We start from the raw sequence: 24,009 nt of genomic DNA on the forward strand, positions 1-24,009 counted from the left end.
TTGGACTGCGCCAGCACTCAATAATAATAATAATAATAATAATAATAATAATAATAATAATAATAATAATAATAATAATAATAATAATAATAATAATAATAATAATAATAATAATAATAATATAATAATAATAATAATATTATAATAATAATAATAATAATAATAATAATAATAATAATAATAATAATAGTAATAATAATAATAATATACAGAAGAAAGGACGGAAGAAAGTAAAAGTAAAAAGAATGAATGCATATCTAACACGAAACAATTCCCACCTCACGATTCATAAATATACTTGGACTGCACCAGACGGAAAAACACATATAATCAAATTGATCACAATTTAATAGATGTAAGAAGACAGTCTAGTATAACTGATGTTCGGTTGTTCAGAGGAGCTGACTGTGACACTGATCACTACCTGGTAGCAGCAATATAAAGAGAGATTATTGTTGAATAAAGGGAATATTCAACATCTGAAAACGGAGAGGTTTAATTTAAAAAAATTACAGGAGACCCAGGTGAGAGGGGAATACCATATTAAAGTGTCGAAATAGATTCTCGGTTTTAGTAGGTTCGGAGTGCAATAGTGTCGAGGTTACTTGGATTGAAATTAGGGATAGCATTAAAATTTCATCAAAATAAAACTTGGGACATGCGGAAATAGATAAGAACAAACCATGGTTTTACTAGGACTGCACTAAACTAGTAGAGAAGAAAAAGCAGGCAAATTTGCGATAGCTACAAAATCTGAATGAAATAACTACACAAAATTTCGTAGACATCAGGTGGGAAAACATCTCAAACAAAGAAAAGCGATTTTTTGAAAGCTAAAATTAATGAACTTGAAGGTAACGAAAATAAAAACATTCGGGTAATGTATGAAAGCATCAACGAATTTAAGAAAGGTTATCAACGTCATACTTATATATTAAAAAAAAAAAAGAAAAAAGGAAAGAAAAGGAAAAGCCGACAGAATAATTTTTACTGATACAGATAGCATCTTAAATAGATGGGAAGATTTCTTTGACGATTTACTTAACACGCAGCCGAAAACTAATGGTCGTGGAGAAAGTGAAATGAACACAGCAGAACTCTATATTCCAGAACCTGACCGAACAGAAGTAGAAATCGCTATAAATTAAAGAAGCACAAATCTCCGGGTGTAGACGAGATTCCAGCTGAGTTAATTTTAGCTGGAGAGGAAAATTTGTGGAACAAGATACACGAACTCATTCTCCTTTATCTGAAACAAGGAGGAATTGCCACAAGAGTGGAAAGAATCAATCATTGTTTCAATTCACAAGAAAGGCGATAAAACTGAATATAAAAATTATCGAGGCATTAGCAAAATTAACCTCATACGCAGATGAAATTATTGGAGAGTATGTGTGTGGGTTTAGGCGAAATCGATCAACTATTGACCAAATATCATTCAACAAATACTCGAAAAAATATGGGAATATAATAACCCGGCACATCAATTATTTATCGATTTTAGGAAGGTCTACGACTCGGTAAGAAGGAAAACATTGTACAACATTCTTACAGAATTTGGAATTAAAAAAAAAAGAAAAAAAAAACTAGTTAGATTAATAAAGATGTGTTTGAATAAGTCCCAAAGTAAAATTCGAGTAGCAACATTCTTGTCCATGAGCTTTCACGTCGAGAATGACCTGAAAACTAGGAAATGCATTGTCGCTGTTATTATTCAGCTTTGTTCTGGAGTACGCTGTAAGGAACACCAAAGACAGCAACCAGGGCCTAGAGCTGAATAGTATTCTCCAGGTTATGGTGTATGCTGATGATGTAAATATAATAGGGGGTGATAGAACAATAAAAATAAATGCAGAGGTATTATTAAGCGCTTCCAAAAAATCTTCAACTTACGTCCCACGGTTATGCCGCCTAGGCTAAAGGAGATTAAAGGGTTATAGGAGATTAAAGGGAGAGTTATGCCGGCTAGGCAGGGACATGGGTTTGGAAGAAAATGCAGAGAAAACTAAATACTTGTTAGTTCGCCGGAATCGTTATACTGCAAATTATGGATGCGTCAAAATATCAAATAATACTTTCGACAAAGAAATTAAATGTCTACTGAAAGCAGGAAGTCCGTGTTATTATTAAGTTCAAAATAATTTGTTTTCGCAAATTCTGTCGAGGAATTTGAAGTTTAAAATATATAAAACGATAATCATGCCTATTGTGATGATTGGTTACGAAACATGGTGGCTTACTCTAAGGGAAGAACGCAGACTGAAAGTATTTGAGAATTAAATCCTGAAACGAATATTCGGACCCAAGAAGAACAGAAATGGGGAATGGCGGAAACTTTATAACAAAGAACTGCATAATTTATACAATTTACCAAATTTTGTTAGAGTCGTCAAGTCTAGGAGGCTCAGGTGGGCAGGTCATATAGCCAGAATGGAAAAAAGTAGGAACGCTTTCAAAGTCGGAAAATGACCATTAGGAAGACCTAGGCGCAGATGGGACGACAATATTAAGATGAATCTTGCAGAAATAGGAATACAAAGTAGAAACTGGATAAGGACAGAAGTCAATGGAGAGCTTTTGTGAACGCATCGTTGAACCTCCAGAATACATAGGCCTTAGAGTTAGTTAGCTAGTTTAGTTCATTCTGCTAATTTTCCCCATTCTATAATATGAACATTTGAAATTAATTCTTAAATTTCTTAATTACCTAGATATTATTCTTAGCATACAAAATTGAAAACAAGCATACTTTTCTTGTATGTGGTATTTACAGGAGAGAGACAATAACATCATATTTTAATTACTATGTGCATTGGAAATTGAGTTATTTGTATTAAACGTCATGCAATACACGATTTTAACGGACATTATGTCCTCAGCGTGTATATTCTCCATTGTCAAGAGAGACGAAGACTATATAGAGTGGACAAAAACTAATTTCCTAAATTTAAAATTTTGTAACTTCTAAAAGTAACAAATTAGAATGCTTTTTCATTGTATATTATTTATTGTACATCATTAATTATTCTACAGTTACATCTCAATGTGGCCTGAAGCATTTTTAACACATTTTTTGTAACGAACAGGGACATTTTCTACTTCTTGCCTTAAAAAATTGACAAGCGCACTTGGTATGACTTCTTGGATCTTGTTTAAAGTTTATTCTGATAAAATTGTTCTTTTGTAAACTTTCATATAAAGTAATCAGAGGAAGTGAAATGTGGACTTCATGCATGCTATTTCCTGGAGCTCCGGAGGCTTATTCATCGTTCTGGGAAATGTTTATTGAGTCAAACCCTAACATACGAGCCAAATGCGGGGAGTATCTTTTTGTATAAATATTAGCACGTGCGTCTTTCCCCATGCAGTAACTATTGATCACACAAAAGTTTGTAACATTTTCAAGTGACATTTGGCGTTTATAGAGCTACATTAGCGATAGTTATTAACTTTTCCGACAAATTTGATTGGTTTTGAATTCAGAAGAGCATGTCTACCATGTTGACTGCTTCTTCACCGTTATAGCTAAACAAAGAAGTCTGAAAAAGCCCACAAAGAATTGCATACACGATACAATAAAATAATTTCAATGAGCACCTAATATCTGCATAACTTTACGAAATATAAACTGAAAATATAGATATATATCCCACACATCTAGTGCAAATATCTTCCAAGATTTCTTTGTTGCAGGGATATTTGTTCCAAGGCATTGACTCTTTTTGCTCTATTACCTTGAATATTATCTCTAAGACCAAGTTGATAAAAATCGTACACTGAATCAATAGCAAGTTGAATGTACACTGAATCAATAGCAACTGAACAATTAGGATTTGCTATTTGTTTTCGTGATACAGATAGAGCGTCTCTTGGTTGTCACATAACTCAAGTCTTCAGGAAAAACAAAATGCATTTCACTTTAAATGTTAATATATGCTAAATGTGTTAATTGTGTATACATCAATATCAACACAAGCAACGGTTTGGTTGTTGAGAACAAACACATATGCAAGTGACGATAGTAATGTTGTTCAAGTGAACATTGTTGCTGAATACAAAAAATATCACAAATGGCACTGTCGTTTGGTTTGGATGCATTATTCCTTTTGTTTTCTTGGGATTTCTTGGGGTACAGAAATTTAAATCTATTTCTAGGATGAATATAAAATGAGACGTCAGTGACATGATCGATTTATATATTTGTAAAAAAATGAACATAGTATAATAAATGAAGAAATTAATATAGTGTATAAATAAACGAATAGCACTAAAACGCTTTAATAGACGGGAGTACCTTGCTTAATCTTTGAACCCGTTATCGTAAACCTGAAATGTCTTCTAAGTATAAATTACAACCGCGTATGTTTCTTTTGTGCTGCATTTAAATATGTTTCCTTTCCCTTTCAGCCAGTATTGCAGTATGTCGATCTTATCTATCTGCAGCAACCACCCTGAAAGAAAGAACGTCCGCCATTTCCATGGTGTCCTTGGCGCAAGTACTTGGGTTTGTTATTGGTCCAGGTAAACACTTTTGTGCAATTACTTATATCTATTTACAAATAGATTTTCAACGAACCAATCATGATCGCTGAAATTCAGCATATTGGTGTCAATAAGCATGTTCAGATATTAAAATAAAATTAAAATTAATAGCCCATTGATTTATATGGGAAATTATTTTTCTATTTTGTTTCAAATGTACCAAAACTTTAATGATGTGATTTTACAGATGTCTTCTTCAACTCTAGTTGAATATCCTTTATTTTTTTTCTAAATTAATAAGCATTTACAAATTTAGTCTCAAATTAAACTTGATTAAAATTTTACCAGGTTGTTCAATAACTTTTGCTATGCGATACGAGATGTTGTTGTTTGTGGGTTCGTCGTTGTATGTTCCTACAGATGGCACGACTTCGTAATGAATACACGTGAAGTTTCATTGAGATCCGTCAACTCATTCGTATCGTTAGAGCTGTAACAGTACTTTTTGAACAATGGACAAAGTTGAACATCGTGCAGTGATAAAATTCCTAGTTTTGGAAGGTGTAGCTCCAAAACAAATCCATGAACGATTGCTAAAAGTGTATAAGGACTCTGACGTTTTGGGTTTCAAATGAAAAGTGGGTGCAAAATGGGTGCCGCATTCTCTAACAATGAAACAAAAACACATGTGAATGCGCTTTTCGCTGCAACATTTGAAGCGTTTTCGAAAGGATAATAATGGATGAGACGTGGGTCTATCCCCATGATCCTGAATCAAAACCAGAGGCTAAGGAGTGATGTGAATCCGGTACTCCGGCTCCGAAGCAAATGAGGATTCAGAAATCAGCGAAAAAGGTGTTAGCATCGGTGTTTTTGGATATAAAAGGGATTTTGTTCGTAGATTACCTGCAAACAGATAAAACAATCAACACAGATCATTATTGTAACCTTTTGGACCAGCTGGATGTCAAATGTCATAAGAAAATACATAATTTACAGAAGAAAAGAATCCTTTACCATCACAAAAACTCACACAGCTGAAAAAAAAAATCTCCAAAATCAGTGAATTAAAGTACGAATTGTTGCAACATCCACCTTATTCGCCGGATTCAGTTCTCTCAGATTTCTGGCTGTTCTCATATCTGTAAAAATTCCTGCGTGGAAAACGATTTGCATCGAATGCTGAGAGTCACAACACCGTGGACATGTATTTCGACAGTCTTCCGGAGTCTCACTTCAGGGAGGGCATCCATAAATTGGAAGAGCACTGGAAGAAATGTATTGCAGTTCAGGGAGACTACATTGACTAATCACAAGTATATTACCCCATACACTAGTGTGTTTCATACCGAACGACCAAACTTATTGAGCAACCTGGTAAACTTATATTTAAAAAAAAAATAATAAATAACGAAGTAAGGGCTGTTTAAATGGATTCGAAGGAGAAATCAGTAAAATCAAGTCATTAAAATTCTAGTTGAGTTCAAAGAAATCGAGAAAACAATTTTCCTTATTCTACAATAAGGTATTATTAGCGTTTAACGAAAAACTAAAAGTCCAGAGATTAGAAGTATGTAATCTTTGATTTAACATTTCACATTTACTTAACAGATGTGGTCAACATGTGTTTTGTAACATTACAAATAGTATAGTTATGTTGCAAACCGTTTCTGTATGTTTCAGCTATTCAAGCATCTTTGACGCCGCTCGGAGAAAAAGGTTGGGTAGCAATTCCTGGAGTTTTAACGTTCAACATGTACACTGTTGCTGGATGGATCAATGTTTTATTGGGAGTAGTCAACTTCATTCTTTTCTTGCCATTTTTATTCCAAGAGCAAAGGATAGCAGCGAAAGAGGCTATGAAGAAGCAAGGGAAACTTTCTGGTAAGTACACTTTTTTTCTGTACACTGGCGTTCGTGATCCTCTATAGAGTTAACGATATGTCTTGTCTTCTTCATACTTGTTGAAATGGAAATTTGCCGAATCAACATATCTTTGCTATCAATAAGGCTTCTTGAGAATTTGCACAGATGAAGCACCAATTTGTCTACAAAATGGTTTTCAGATTACAAAATAATTAAAGCGGAAATGTTTCTAAAAACTGCATTCCTATACAGCTCATACAATTATATCATATATGAACTCAATAACCAAGCAAGATTTTAAATCAACTAAATTTAACTAGTGCTTTATTAGCTCCCGGCGCGAGGTGTATGCGCACGTGTGTGTAGTACTTTATTTCTCAGTAACTACTGGCCGAATCTGAACGAAATTTGGTGGGCAAGTAGCCCATTGTTCTGAAGAATAAAGATCGCCATATTTGGTGGCCGAACTCATCCAGAGGCAGGCTCGGTTCAGCAACAGAGGTTGTGTTTCCAGCTTTGGCCGGGAACTTGTGAGTTCGGTTCACCTCCGCTTGAATTTTATATTTTAATTCTATTCAGTGTCTGAGACGTGTTTAGATAATTTAATAGTGAACTTACTTGAATTCAAATTGACAGATGGGGAAGATGCTAATTTTCTTCGCCCATTGTTACAGTGGTCGAGCTTTCGAGCTACGTGTCCTCGTCGTCTGAGTACTGAGAAATACAGTGTGTCCAATATACAATGCAACCAGGAGTTTGGGATAGTAGAACTTTTGAACTTGAAGTGATACACGAATAATGGTTATACCAAAATAAAGCCTTGTTTATGCATATATTTTTAAACCAGGAAGCAACGATTGAAGTACACTAGGAACCACACAGTATTGCCAGATGTAACCGAAGGTGTAATTTTTTTTTCACATTTTAAATATTTAAGATCAAAATTAACACACCAAAACCATATCCATGAAGAAGTTAGATGTCGAATGAAAACAGGAAATTAGTGTTATTATTCAGTCCAAAATCTCTTGTCTTCGCAAATTCAGTCGAAGAATTTCAATCTTAAAATATATAAAACTATAATTATGCCTGCTGTATGGTATGGTTGCGAAATATGATTGCCTACTTCGAGGGAAGAACGCAAACTGAAAACATTTTAAAATAAAATTCTGAGGCGAATATTGGGACCGAAGAGAGAGAGACGGGAATAAAGAATGGCAGAAACTTCATAACATAAAACTGCATAATTTATACCGTTTACTTAACATTGTTCGGGGGTGTTAAGTCTAGGAGGCTCAGGTGGGCAGGTTACGAAGCATTGAACCTTCGGGATCCATAGACCATTGAGTTAGTTATGTTTCTTCTTTCTTCTAAAACTATGAATAGATTCTCGTTAAGAGTCTTCGTATATTGCAGTATTTAAAACGGTAACATTCTAAAACCACTGTAATTTCTGTTTCTTTACCTTCTTTCAGTTTTGGGAAGTAACGTAACGGAAGTAACGCGTTACTTGTAACGCTTACTTTTAAAGTAACGTTTCCTAGACAAAATGTTCCCTAGTAACGTGTTACATTTTTTTCCAAAGTAACTGTAACGGTAACGTGTTACAAATTTTTGAGCAACGTACCTAGTTTACGTTACATTTCGGATGAGTAACTATAATATATGTATATTTTTTTTTTTCGGAAACAAATATTTCTTTCCTGTAAGTGAATTTCTGAAAATGGAACAATAAAGCATGAACTATGTGTGTCAGTGACCGACAGTCACCGACATCCGGAGAAACAGATAAGATCATAGTGCCACTTGCTGTTTTTGGAAGATGAGTACAGCCTCAGGAAAATCACGTGTACTGATTGCAAGCACCTGGAACATTTTGTCAGATTTTGACAGCCCCAAATCAATACATTCAGTGAGTGAACTAGGAGTGCAATGATACCGGTAGTCTGTTTTACTTTGATTGGTGTTGGTTTTATAAAGATGGAGAACGAAAATATTTTAAAGTTCGAACATTTGAAAGAATACTTTTTTCTTAAAAGCTGAGGATGATGGTGGACAGAATTTAAAAGTAAATTATTTGAAGTGCTCCGGCGGGAAATATTTATCAACAACTAGGGTGCCATAATTAACGATATACGGTAAGGGGTTATTATGAATAAACTGTGTTCTGATGAGCAGGTCTGCATTATTCTTGGTTGATGGTATGTAATGCTGGAGTTATTTCAGAACAATTTGCGTATCCTACAGTCCCGTTGATTACCGAATTTGAAACTAGCTTTAAAAAGCATGTATCGATTTTACAGTTACTGGTAAGTTTAGATTCACCCCCAGTTCATGTGTTCTCATTTTGTTAATTGTAGTGTAATGCTTCTCTATATTCTGTATTTTTAATTTTACATAACATTGTTATTATTACATAATGGTTTAGCAGAATAATAATAAGCAGGCATTTTTCTTACGCATAGGGATGGGTACGAGTCGAGCTAAAACTCGACTCGAATTCAAGTCGAATCAAAGGTAATTTTCTCGAGTCGAGTTCCGAACCGATTCACTATTTTTGACGTCGAGTTGAGTTTGGTAAATGGCTCGCTCGTTCAGCTCATTTTAACTCGTTTTTAAATCATGGCCTGATTACACTGAAAAGCGAAAGCCATAAGAAATGTAAGAGCAATATGGAATACTTTTAGTGTCGCTCACGAGAGGGGACACTGCTCGAATCTCATCTTGTCTCAATAACGAGACCAGAGAGTTTTATAACGAGCTCAGTTTGGCTCGGCTCAACTGAGCCGATGGCTCGAGCCGGGTCGTTTGGGGTGAATCATCGGCTCGAGCCGGCTTGATTGGGATGAGCCATCTGCTTGGTTCGGCTTAACTGATCCGACGGCTCTAGCCGGCTCGGTTGGGTGAGCTGTTGCGCGGCTCACTTCTCGGTTCGGCTTGATAGTGAATGAGCTGTGAGCCGAGCTGTTCGAGTCGTTGACAATTCTAAACCCGGGCCGAGCAGTTTTAAACATGTTTGGCCAGCCCCCTATAGCTTTTAACAATGTTTGGCTCGAGCCCGAATACTCATAACCAAATTTAGAAGCTCATGAACAATGTCCTTGACTCATAGACTTCACGACTACCGAGGTTGGCAATCAACTATTTTTTTTTTTTTTTAAGTATTCAGATACGATCCGCCTATCTTTCATGTTTATACACAGTGTTGTAATACTAAATAATAATAATAATAATAATAATAATAATAATAATAATAATAATAATAATAATAATAATAATAATAATAATAATAATAATAATAATAATAATTTGTAATAGAAGTAGTATCATTGCTAATAATTATATTGTCTATGTAGGATACTTGAAGAATGTACTTGAAACAACACACAGGATTTGACTCAACTCGACCCGAATTCGAGTCGAGTTGGAAGAAATTTTTCGAGCTGAGTTCTCAAGTCGAGCTCAAAAGATGTCTCTTTCGAGTCGAGTCGAGTTTCAAAGAAAACTCGATCGTGCCCATCCCTACAAGTAACGCAGTATGGGATTTTAGTCATTATATGAAAATGTTCATATAGCTGTCAAGTAAGAATTTGTTCTTGTATTTATATAAAGCGATTTAAAACGTGCAATAATAATAATAATAATAATAATAATAATAATAATAATAATAATAATAATAATAATAATAATAATAATAATAATAATAATAATAATGGTAGTAATAGTAGTACGGAAAATTGAAGTAATAATATTTTTTCACAAAGTTTCGGACTTAAAAGTAACGCGTTACTTTCGAAGTAGGGTAACAGTTACTTTTTGGGAGCCAGTAACGCGTTACATTTTAAGGGAAAGTAAAGTAACTTCTAACGCGTTACATTTTTACAAGTAACTTACCCAACACTGCCCTCTTTGATGAGTGTAAAGACGTCAAGAGAGACAGAAAGTCAGATTACCCTAACACATTGTCATTACTGTTCTCACGCAGGTCTTCATTTCCCATTGTTGCTTCAAATATTTCTTCCTATCTTCTCGTTTAAATCACCTATGATTACTTCCATATCTCTTTTAGAAGATCACCGAATATCTGTCTATAAACGTTGTCCTTATCGCCATCTTATGTTTCTTCCATTGATGTATGTACATTCATGGCTACTACGTATCACACCATCGCTCTTTCAGTACTCTGTAATATATATATATATATATATTCATTCAAGGATTCAACTACTTTAAGTGCTGGCAAACTATTTGTAGGAAAGAACCAAGTCTCTAGACTGTAAGTTTCGTTCTCCAGTAGAAAAACATGTATCGTCCGATCACGACGTTAACGTTCCCAGTCCATCGTACTATATTAGCCCTGTCTCCTCGAATACTCGCTCCACCTTAGCATAAAAACTGGTCTCCACGTTCCTAATTTGATGTCCTTTGCAGCTTGTTTAATAAATCTCTTGTAGTGATCCCACCCCAGGGATCTGACTGAGGGCTATTTTACCTTAGAAATATTTTACCACATGAGATTTCATAGAGGTTTTCTTTATTCTACTTCTCGACATTTTTCTTTTTTTTTTTTGGGGGGGGGGAGGGATAAGTAATATTTAGATTTACCAATCTTCCCAATCCATCACCTATGCAGCCATTAATGTGTATATACGAGATATTACGTTTATATCTATTTGCCCTCTCCCGTTCAAACTTAAAACGGACTAAACATTTTGGACTCACCGGTTTGATTATATAGGGTGCGGCAGAAATACTTAGACGATGTTTTTTTGCAAATTAAATATTTTAATGACCTTTTATCAACAAAAGTTTTACATGTCCAGAGTGTACATACAAAAGCATTACATATGGTAACTACGTCTTGAAAATTATGTCAGTGAGGTGTGCACCACGGTTATTCAAACAGATCTCTGCACGTCGCCTCACAGCACTCACAGCTCGTTGTACCACGTCCAGCGGGGTTTGGTGGATTGCATGTTGAATGGATTCATACAAATACTGTAATGTTGCAGGTTTTGTTGCATACACTTGTTGCTTCAAGTAACCCCATAGGAAGAAGTCACATGTCGATAGGTCGGGCGAGCGTGCAGGCCAAGGAACATTGCCGCGACGAAAGACAACCCGTCCTGAAAACATCCTCCCAAGAATGTTGATCGATGCAATTGCTGTGTGTGACGTGGCCTCGTCTTATTGGAACCACATCTGTCTAAGGCGACGCCATCGCAGTTCTGGAAGTAACAAGTTTTCGAGCATGTCCACATATCGAACACACGTGACAGTTACAGTGTTATCATCCTCGTCGTTGAAAAAGTATGGTCCAATAATCCCATCAAAATAAACATACTGTTACTTTAGGGCTATGAAGGGGCACTTCATGCAATAACCTTGGATTTCTGGGTGCCCAGTAACGGAAATTCTGCTTATTCACACACCCATCAATGTGAAAACGAACCTTGTCGGACATGATTAACCTCTGTAGAAAGTTTGGGTTCTCATTAATCATTTGCAACAGCGTAGTGCAGAATTCTACGCGAGCATTAAAATCCTCAGGGAGCAACTTGTAAATCATCTGAATTTTGAATGGGTGGAATTGTAGATCCTGGTGTAATATTCGCCGCACACTCCTATCTGACATGCCAAGTGATACAGCATGCCGACGAGCTGAACGCCTTGGACTTCTAATTAATGCTTCTCGAACCCTCTCTATGTTGCCTGGTGTTCTCACTGAACATCGACGACCTGGGGATTTCTTTGATCTTGCAGAAGCCGAAGCTCGGAACTTTTCACCCAATTAAGAACAGTTTGTCGTGTCGGTACTTGTCGATTTCTGCCAATGTTAAAATGACTCCGAAACTTACACTGCGTAATTGTTGCAGAGTCTTTGTTCTTGAAGAAACACTCCACTGCGAAAGCGCGATGTTCGTGAGACCAACGCTCCATGGCTACTGACGGAAGGCTTACGTAATTCTTCCAATACTGCGCATGCGCACCGAACAGTCGAGCAAACCTACATGTATACACAATGCTTTGAACCACTTTACAAAACAAAACAACAATGAGCACGTTATCTATCGGGTTACGTTTTCTATGTTCATTTTACGTCGTCTAGCTATTTGTGCCGCACCCGTTATAAGTTAAAGATATTAAATTTAGTTTATTTATTTGCTTTATACCCTATTTTATTTTCGGCACATTGATAATTTGTTAATTTGATATTTGTCTAACATAAATATATTTCATTGAGATGTGCATGTTGAAAATAAAATCGAATAGACTATGTAATGGTAAAATACATTTGATTCATTTAGTACAGAAAAGATATAAATTTTTCAGAGGAAGAGACGTGGAAGGGCACTAAACCTGACTATCTTGCCACGTGGACTCTTATAGCAACGTTCTTCATCATAGTCTTCAATTTTGTTCTTCTAGAGACGTAAGTAAGTTGATATAACTAAACTAACTTATAACACTTTTCCTTAAAGAAAAAAAATCATCTAAACGAAGTTCAATAATGAAAAAGGCCTGCAAAACAATTTACAATAGTACATTATCAGAGATAGAACTACTGCCTTCACAAACCTTACTCATCGGAGAAGGAGGAGACATGAGACAAGGGGATCCTAATTAGTTATTAAAAACTTGAATTTAATTTTACCAGTATGGAGAAACCATTGGCAAATTCTCTTACAAATTCATAAATAGGAAACTTCCGATTTCAAGTAAAAGTGGTGGTAAATTACTACCCAAATAAATACATTAAGAAGAATGGTGAATCAACCATTGAGAATAATTAGTTAGAAACTGGAAATTTTAAGACTTTGTTTTAATTTTGGTTCAGGTACTATTTTGCTTCATAGCCATTTTTAATCTGTCACACCAACATTGAATTCTTTTTTCTCACAGGAATCCTGTAGTCGATGCGTTAAATACAAAGAAATATAAAATTCTCATTATTCAACTTACGTTAATTTTCTGTTATTTTTGTCAGCCTTTTGGCTTCTGTGCATCTTCGGTGGAGGAGGAGCATGAAAACAATGAAGTTACACCAATTTTGATGTAGACAAATCTAAGCACAAGGAAATAAGATACGTTATAAATCCCAAGATGAATTATTCAATAAAAGTATTTGCTATAGGACGTAGAATAAAACTGATGACGGCAGATGTAGATAAGACAGTAGCACTAAATTTCCATCATTTTAGAAGTAAAACCCCAACACAAGCCACAGTTTGACGTTCAAAATATCATCAAATACTAACATATAGTAAGAATTTTAGTTTGGACCACAAATGAAATCTGAAGTGAAGCACGCAGCAAAATATTCCTAATAAACTCAAGATATTTGCTTTTTATTTTAAGCATGATTAGGGATGCATGAATAATGCGTTAAAGATTTTTTCTAATCATACATGAACCACCGTATAATATTTTGGTGAAGTAGGATATCTAGGAAAGATAAATATTGTCTGTACGAGAAATAGCTATGTAATATTCACAATATTAAAAACAGGTAAACTCTTAGTACTTCCATATGTAAATAAGCGCTAGCAGACATCCTACATGAACAAAGTTCTAGTTCTAGTTATCTCCCTTTCGGGAGATTTATAAAGAAAGTCCCAGCCTTATAGCCCAGTGGACTGCTTCACTAATTTTTTGAAAACGTAGATTTGTATAAAATGGCGCGTTTCAACATGGACGAATTCGCCTGTTGTGAGTAAATTTGTTTTTACACTATTTGTAAAATTACTTGGGGGTTAGAGGCTCAGGACATATAAAAAGATGTATATAATAAGATACAAAAATTGTAAAGAAATTAAATTATGTCAAAATTTAAAATTATGAACAAATTCACAATTGCATAATTGTAGAAGCATGACACTCCAGTTCCCCCCGAACAAAGTTCTGGACATTAAGTAGTACCTATTTATACTACACAATGTAAACATTCCACAACATATTGAAGTGCTTGTACAACAACTACTTATTGTTGACATTTCTATGGAATTATCAAATTTCTTTTTGGTTTAAATTTAATTATTTGACATCTGAATTTGCATAATTTTTTTCCAATTTTGGTATGCATACACGTTCCATATTTGTCATGTTTATGATATCTTGCTTTGTTGAGTAGTTCTCTGCATCTATTTGCATAATGTGTTAATATGTGTTTAGTTTTTCTCTCTTTTTTACTGTCCTTGAATTATTTACTTTTCAGCCAGTTTCAGTGTTAATAAAAATCAGTGGCAATCTTGAACATATACTTTGTTCATAGAAATTATTCCTTTACTGTTGCGACTGAATTCCAGAACGGTATTCAGAACTAAGGATGAATTTTGAAACCAAATCAAAATAGAAAACGAATTGTTTAATTATAATTGTACTATTTGTAAGGGTTGATGCATTAACTATATTACAAATAAGGTCTCATAGAAATTTGAAATTGCTCTGAAACATTTTTTTTTTAAAGCAGAATATTTGGATCTGAATATAAGGAATTCACGAACGAATTACTTATTTCATCAGAATTGTCTAACATTTCGGACTATAGTGATTGCAAGGAGTCGTGACGCTTGACCTAGTTTTACCGATTTTACCACCCAATAGAACGCGAAGATGTGTTCAGGTCTACAGCACCTATCCATTAAATTTCCTCTTCTTACGCTATACGGAGAATATCTCCAGAGGTACAGTGTTGTTGGATTGTCGCTAAGTTTCGATTTGTTAATTTTTTTTCTGCTGTTTTATATTTTCGCTGTTATTATTTTACAGTTCTGTTCGAATAATTGTTATCGTTTGTGTAATAGTTATTTAAGAGTTTTTTCCGTTGTTTACTATGTCTTCAAAGTTTGACAAAATTGTTGATGTGCTCTTCTGTTTGACATTTTCTCAAATGTGCGTTTGGAAAACAGCTCCATGAATCGTACCGAAATCGTCCGATGTATCACACATGAAACAAAATGTTTCTGGATTGGTGTAAGGCCTAGGCTTCACGAGTCAAGTTGCGGTCACTATAGTGATTTGAATAGCATTTTAACTGTTTGTAAGATTTCATAGAAAGTAAAGAAATCGTTATTATCTATTTTTACTCATAGACTTGGGACGCCTCTTGTAATGGACCAATTTGGTTGGACTGAACCAGAAGCCATTTCCTATATGGGAATTTTGATGTCAGTTGGTGCAATAGTAGCTTGTTTTACATTTATTGCAATTGGACCACTTTGCAAAAAGTAAGTCTGTGAATATTACAAATATAGTTTAAAGTATAACTTTCCATGTTTCTGACCTAGAAATCATATTACTATAAGAAGTAATTTTGGAGAGTAAGAACGAACTCATACACATGCACATTTGTGTAGTCCTAGATCATCAAATGCATTCTACTGAAATTATGATAAAATTAATAATTATGATAAAGTTCAAAGCTTTATTAGTATACATCGTTAATCCCCCCTTTACAGAATGTTATGTTAAGAAATATCTTGTTTGCAATATTTTAAATCAAAGAAAAGCGATATGCTTGTAGTATAGTACAACATGACTGCCTTTTTCTGTTAACATGACTGCAAATTTGTAGTTAGTAAGAAAAATGATAGAAATAATAACCAGACTTGTTAGCTTTAAGACAGTCATTGATTATTTCTCAAAAATCAATAAAATTTCATCTTAATATGGAAGAGAATTACAAGTATTTTCATATCTTGCGACTAATTTTAAAATAATGCGATTTTTCAAAAATGTGTTTAATTTGTGAACTGTAATGATTTCAATTCGTTCCATGCACGATGTAAATCTGTTTTAAAATAGTGTTTATATTAAATCTTCAGGTTTGACGAAAGAAAAGTTCTTCTGTATGGTGGTCTGTTCCCTATGCTCATAGGAAGGGCGGTGTATATTCCGTGGGGAAGTGAGCCACCGCCAATTGCAAGCATTGGAGGTGTTGTTGAAGGTAGGCATGATGTAACTTTTGTAGGAAGTGTATATTTCTGTAGGTTAAGGTACATTATTAAATAAGTTTTCTATTATATTTTCAGGTATAAGATAAAAAGAACTAGCGTACGCATGGAAATGTCAACAGAAAGGTTGATGTAAAACAATTGAGAACAAGCGACATGAAATCATTTCAATATACTGATCCATATATAGGTGTAACAAAAAGGTGCGGCAAAATTTCAGGGATGGATTCCTTATAGGTAGACAAGTAAATAGGTTCACGTGACCATATGTCGGAAAATGCATCGTTACAGAGTTACGGCCATTGAGTCGCCTGACGGTGTGAAATAGTCACATTCTGGACGCCCCTCAGTGTGACTCAATTTAACTTTTACCGTACCATTTTTTACACCCTGTATAACAACTTACTGTGTCCAAATGTACTTGAACTATATTAAACTACACACACACTACTGAAGGACAATTAAATAAATAAATTAAGCTCTATTTATTTAAGGATATGATTAAATGTATATTTATTTAATTTGTAAAAAAAAAGTTAAATAAATACTGGGTCATAGTTACTTAAAAATATAAGAAAAACTTATTTAAATTTTCCACGTTCCCTGAAGATAGATGGAGTGCCTATAAATTCCTGCAACATTTCAAAAACTAGTCGAGTTTTCTCCTTTTGGCAGTAAAGAGTGCATTTGTGTGTGTGTGTGTGTTTCTGTTCCTATTTCTTACATATTTTATTATTTCGATTCCGTAAAATGTGTCTTTTGTCAGACATACTGCAACTTTTATAATTTGGATAAAATTGTAATAAATGACTTTGTATTCTCTCTTACCATTTTTATTCTATGAAAATCAATCGGTTTCAAGAGAGATAAGGAAGGAAAATCCATATATATATATATATATATATATATATATATATATATATATATATATATATATATATAAATCTCGATATTTCTTAAGTTTCTACTCTGACACTTGTCGACAAGTGGACAGACAATCTTTCTAAAACCTTCCCCCAAATATCTCAGTGTGTGCAAAATCTGAAATTATGAAAATAGTTCACATCGGAATATAGAATGTTATCTTAATTTATTTGGCTAACAAAAGCCGTTAATACCGGAAGTTATATTATAATACAGGATATGTAGTGTTAATTAGGTGGAAAAATGGAGAGAATATTTTTTTTTTTCAAATTAAATAAGCATGGCACTTTATCAGGCTGTTAATGCAACGGAAATATAAAATGTGTTGCCAGATTATGTGTAAAATGACTAAGTTCGGCGATCAGTGCTTGTTCTCCTTACAAGTTTGCCACTATTATGACTGAGACACTCAGAATTTACCTCAAGCACGCCATTTTGCAAAGATCTATCGGTTTATATGTCTTACATTAGACAGTATTAAACAAATATTAAAGTTTAATTTTCAGGTACATCTCATTCGGTTGTTATATGTCTTACATTGGACCGTATTAAACAAATATTAAAGTTTAATTTTGAGATATATCTCAGTCGTTTGATATATGAATGACATTGGACAGTATTAAACAAATATTAAAGTTTAATTTTGAGGTATATCTCATTCGGTTGATATATGTTTTACACGGAACAGTATTAAACAACGGACAGTATTAAACAAATATTGAAGTTTAATTTTAAGGTATGTCTCATTCGGTTGATATATGTCTTACATTTGACAGTATTAAACAATGGACAGTATTAAACAAATATTAAAGTTTAATTTTAAGGTATGTCTCATTCGGTTGATATATGTCTTACATTTGACAGTATTAAACAATGGACAGTATTAAACAAATATTAAAGTTTAATTTTAAGGTATGTCTCATTCGGTTGATATATGTCTTACATTGGACAGTATTAAACAAATATTAAAGTTTAGTTTTGAGGTATATCTCATTAAGTTGATATATGAATGACATTGGACAGTATGAAATAAATATTAAAGTTTAATTTCGAGGTATATCTCATTCGGTTGATATATGTCTTACATTGGACAGTATTAAACAACGGACAGTATTAAACAAATATTAAAGTTTAATTTTAAGATATGTCTCATTCGGTTGATATATGTCTTACATTTGACAGTATTAAACAATGGACAGTATTAAACAAATATTAAAGTTTAATTTTAAGGTATGTCTCATTCGGTTGATATATGTCTTACATTGGACAGTATTAAACAAATATTAAAGTTTAGTTTTGAGGTATATCTCAGTCGGTTGATATATGAATGATATTGGACAGTATTAAATAAATATTAAAGTTTAATTTCGAGGTATATCTCATTCGGTTGATATATGTCTTACATTGGACAGTATTAAACAAATATTAAAGTTTAATTTTTGAGGTATATCTCATTCGGTTGATATATATCTTTCACTGGACAGTACTAAAAAACAAATATTAAAGTTTAATTTCGAGGTATATCTTATTCGGTTGATATATGAATGATATTGGACAGTATTAAACAAATATTAAAGTTTAATTTTGAGGTATATCTCAGTCGGTTGATATATGAATGACATTGGACAATATTAAACAAGTATTAAAGTTTAATTTTGAGGTATATCTCATTCGGTTGATATATGTCTTACATTGGACAGTATTAAACAAATATTAAAGTTTAATTTTGAGGTATATCTCAGTCATTTGATATATGAATGACATTGGACAGTATTAAACAAATATTAAAGTTTAATTTTGAGGTATATCTCAGTCGGTTGATATATGAATGACATTGGACAGTATTAAACAAATATTAAAGTTTAATTTTGAGGTATATCTCATTCGGTTGATATATGTTTTACACGGAACAGTATTAAACAACGGACAGTATTAAACAAATATTAAAGTTTAATTTTTAAGGTATGTCTCATTCGGTTGATATATGTCTTACATTTGACAGTATTAAACAATGGACAGTATTAAACAAATATTAAAGTTTAATTTTAAGGTATGTCTCATTCGGTTGATATATGTCTTACATTTGACAGTATTAAACAATGGACAGTATTAAACAAATATTAAAGTTTAATTTTAAGGTATGTCTCATTCGGTTGATATATGTCTTACATTGGACAGTATTAAACAAATATTAAAGTTTAGTTTTGAGGTATATCTCATTAAGTTGATATATGAATGACATTGGACAGTATGAAATAAATATTAAAGTTTAATTTCGAGGTATATCTCATTCGGTTGATATATGTCTTACATTGGACAGTATTAAACAACGGACAGTATTAAACAAATATTAAAGTTTAATTTTAAGATATGTCTCATTCGGTTGATATATGTCTTACATTTGACAGTATTAAACAATGGACAGTATTAAACAAATATTAAAGTTTAATTTTAAGGTATGTCTCATTCGGTTGATATATGTCTTACATTGCACAGTATTAAACAAATATTAAAGTTTAGTTTTGAGGTATATCTCAGTCGGTTGATATATGAATGACATTGGACAGTATTAAATAAATATTAAAGTTTAATTTCGAGGTATATCTCATTCGGTTGATATATGTCTTACATTGGACAGTATTAAACAAATATTAAAGTTTAATTTTTGAGGTATATCTCATTCGGTTGATATATATCTTTCACTGGACAGTACTAAAAACAAATATTAAAGTTTAATTTCGAGGTATATCTTATTCGGTTGATATATGAATGACATTGGACAGTATTAAACAAATATTAAAGTTTAATTTTGAGGTATATCTCAGTCGGTTGATATATGAATGACATTGGACAATATTAAACAAGTATTAAAGTTTAATTTTGAGGTATATCTCATTCAGTTGATATATGTCTTACATTGGACAGTATTAAACAAATATTAAAGTTTAATTTTGAGGTATATCTCAGTCATTTGATATATGAATGACATTGGACAGTATTAAACAAATATTAAAGTTTAATTTTGAGGTATATCTCAGTCGGTTGATATATGAATGACATTGGACAGTATTAAACAAATATTAAAGTTTAATTTTGAGGTATATCTCAGTCGTTTGATATATGAATGACATTGGACAGTATTAAACAAATATTAAAGTTTATTTTGAGTTATATCTCAGTTGGTTGATATATGAATGACATTGGACAGTATTAAACAAATATTAAAGTTTAATTTTGAGGTATATCTCAGTCGGTTGATATATGAATGACATTGGACAATATTAAACAAGTATTAAAGTTTAATTTTGAGGTATATCTCATTCGGTTGATATATGTCTTACATTGGACAGTATTAAACAAATATTAAAGTTTAATTTTGAGGTATATCTCAGTCATTTGATATATGAATGACATTGGACAGTATTAAACAAATATTAAAGTTTAATTTTGAGGTATATCTCAGTCGGTTGATATATGAATGACATTGGACAGTATTAAACAAATATTAAAGTTTAATTTTGAGGTATATCTCAGTCGGTTGATATATGAATGACATTGGACAGTATTAAACAAATATTAAAGTTTAATTTTGAGGTATATCTCATTCGATTGATATATGTCTTACATTGGACAATATTAAACAAATATTAAAGTTTAATTTCGAGGTATATCTCAGTCGGTTGATATATGTCTTACATTGGACAGTATTAAACAAATATTAAAGTTTAATTTTGAGGTATATCTCATTCGGTTGATATATGTCTTACATTGGCCAGTATTAAACAAATATTAAAGTTTAATTTTGAGGTATATCTCAGTCGTTTGATATATGAATGACATTGGACAGTATTAAACAAATATTTAAGTTTAATTTTGAGGTATATCTCAGTCGTTTGATATATGAATGACATTGGACAGTATTAAAGAAATATTAAAGTTTAATTTTGAGGTATATCTCATTTGGTTGATATATGTCTTACATTGGACAGTATTAAACAAATATTTAAGTTTAATTTTGAGGTATATCTCAGTCGTTTGATATATGAATGACGTTGGACAGTATTAAACAAATATTAAATTTTAATTTTGAGGTATATCTCAGTCGGTTGATATATGTCTTACATTGGACAGTATTAAACAAATATTAAAGTTTAATTTTGAGGTATATCTCAGTCGTTTGATATATGAATGACATTGGACAGTATTAAAGAAATATTAAAGTTTAATTTTGAGGTATATCTCATTCGGTTGATATATGTCTTACATTGGACAGTATTAAACAAATATTTAAGTTTAATTTTGAGGTATATCTCAGTCGTTTGATATATGAATGACATTGGACAGTATTAAACAAATATTAAATTTTAATTTTGAGGTATGTCTCATTCGGTTGATATATGTCTTACATTGGACAGTATTAAACAAATATTAAAGTTTAGTTTTGAGGTATATCTCAGTCGGTTGATATATGAATGACATTGGACAGTATTAAATAAATATTAAAGTTTAATTTCGAGGTATATCTCATTCGGTTGATATATGTCTTACATTGGACAGTATTAAACAAATATTAAAGTTTAATTTTTGAGGTATATCTCATTCGGTTGATATATATCTTTCACTGGACAGTACTAAAAAACAAATATTAAAGTTTAATTTCGAGGTATATCTTATTCGGTTGATATATGAATGACATTGGACAGTATTAAACAAATATTACAGTTTAATTTTGAGGTATATCTCAGTCGGTTGATATATGAATGACATTGGACAATATTAAACAAGTATTAAAGTTTAATTTTGAGGTATATCTCATTCGGTTGATATATGTCTTACATTGGACAGTATTAAACAAATATTAAAGTTTAATTTTGAGGTATATCTCAGTCATTTGATATATGAATGACATTGGACAGTATTAAACAAATATTAAAGTTTAATTTTGAGGTATATCTCAGTCGGTTGATATATGAATGACATTGGACAGTATTAAACAAATATTAAAGTTTAATTTTGAGGTATATCTCATTCGGTTGATATATGTTTTACACGGAACAGTATTAAACAACGGACAGTATTAAACAAATATTAAAGTTTAATTTTTAAGGTATGTCTCATTCGGTTGATATATGTCTTACATTTGACAGTATTAAACAATGGACAGTATTAAACAAATATTAAAGTTTAATTTTAAGGTATGTCTCATTCGGTTGATATATGTCTTACATTTGACAGTATTAAACAATGGACAGTATTAAACAAATATTAAAGTTTAATTTTAAGGTATGTCTCATTCGGTTGATATATGTCTTACATTGGACAGTATTAAACAAATATTAAAGTTTAGTTTTGAGGTATATCTCATTAAGTTGATATATGAATGACATTGGACAGTATGAAATAAATATTAAAGTTTAATTTCGAGGTATATCTCATTCGGTTGATATATGTCTTACATTGGACAGTATTAAACAACGGACAGTATTAAACAAATATTAAAGTTTAATTTTAAGATATGTCTCATTCGGTTGATATATGTCTTACATTTGACAGTATTAAACAATGGACAGTATTAAACAAATATTAAAGTTTAATTTTAAGGTATGTCTCATTCGGTTGATATATGTCTTACATTGCACAGTATTAAACAAATATTAAAGTTTAGTTTTGAGGTATATCTCAGTCGGTTGATATATGAATGACATTGGACAGTATTAAATAAATATTAAAGTTTAATTTCGAGGTATATCTCATTCGGTTGATATATGTCTTACATTGGACAGTATTAAACAAATATTAAAGTTTAATTTTTGAGGTATATCTCATTCGGTTGATATATATCTTTCACTGGACAGTACTAAAAAACAAATATTAAAGTTTAATTTCGAGGTATATCTTATTCGGTTGATATATGAATGACATTGGACAGTATTAAACAAATATTAAAGTTTAATTTTGAGGTATATCTCAGTCGGTTGATATATGAATGACATTGGACAATATTAAACAAGTATTAAAGTTTAATTTTGAGGTATATCTCATTCGGTTGATATATGTCTTACATTGGACAGTATTAAACAAATATTAAAGTTTAATTTTGAGGTATATCTCAGTCATTTGATATATGAATGACATTGGACAGTATTAAACAAATATTAAAGTTTAATTTTGAGGTATATCTCAGTCGGTTGATATATGAATGACATTGGACAGTATTAAACAAATATTAAAGTTTAATTTTGAGGTATATCTCAGTCGTTTGATATATGAATGACATTGGACAGTATTAAACAAATATTAAAGTTTATTTTGAGTTATATCTCAGTTGGTTGATATATGAATGACATTGGACAGTATTAAACAAATATTAAAGTTTAATTTTGAGGTATATCTCAGTCGGTTGATATATGAATGACATTGGACAATATTAAACAAGTATTAAAGTTTAATTTTGAGGTATATCTCATTCGGTTGATATATGTCTTACATTGGACAGTATTAAACAAATATTAAAGTTTAATTTTGAGGTATATCTCAGTCATTTGATATATGAATGACATTGGAGAGTATTAAACAAATATTAAAGTTTAATTTTGAGGTATATCTCAGTCGGTTGATATATGAATGACATTGGACAGTATTAAACAAATATTAAAGTTTAATTTTGAGGTATATCTCAGTCGGTTGATATATGAATGACATTGGACAGTATTAAACAAATATTAAAGTTTAATTTTGAGGTATATCTCATTCGATTGATATATGTCTTACATTGGACAATATT

General features: G+C 32.1%; 1 protein-coding gene across 5 annotated transcripts in view; it reads left to right on the forward strand.

The window, feature by feature from the left end:
- Positions 1 to 24,009, forward strand: part of Cln7 (CLN7/MFS domain-containing 8) — a 169,078-nt gene that overhangs the window by 134,522 nt on the left and 10,547 nt on the right. For all 5 annotated transcript variants that reach the window (XM_081751662.1, XM_081751661.1, XM_081751659.1 and 2 more), the window contains exons 4-8: positions 4,408 to 4,521; positions 6,166 to 6,366; positions 12,682 to 12,781; positions 15,441 to 15,575; positions 16,173 to 16,294. In XM_081751662.1, coding sequence (XP_081607788.1) covers positions 4,408 to 4,521; positions 6,166 to 6,366; positions 12,682 to 12,781; positions 15,441 to 15,575; positions 16,173 to 16,294 — 672 coding nt within the window. The remainder of the gene's footprint in view (positions 1 to 4,407; positions 4,522 to 6,165; positions 6,367 to 12,681; positions 12,782 to 15,440; positions 15,576 to 16,172; positions 16,295 to 24,009) is intronic.

This window comes from Thermobia domestica, chromosome 3, assembly GCF_964235325.1.
Source record: "Thermobia domestica chromosome 3, izTheDome1.hap1.1, whole genome shotgun sequence".
In the NCBI taxonomy this organism is placed as follows: Eukaryota; Metazoa; Arthropoda; class Insecta; order Zygentoma; family Lepismatidae; genus Thermobia; species Thermobia domestica.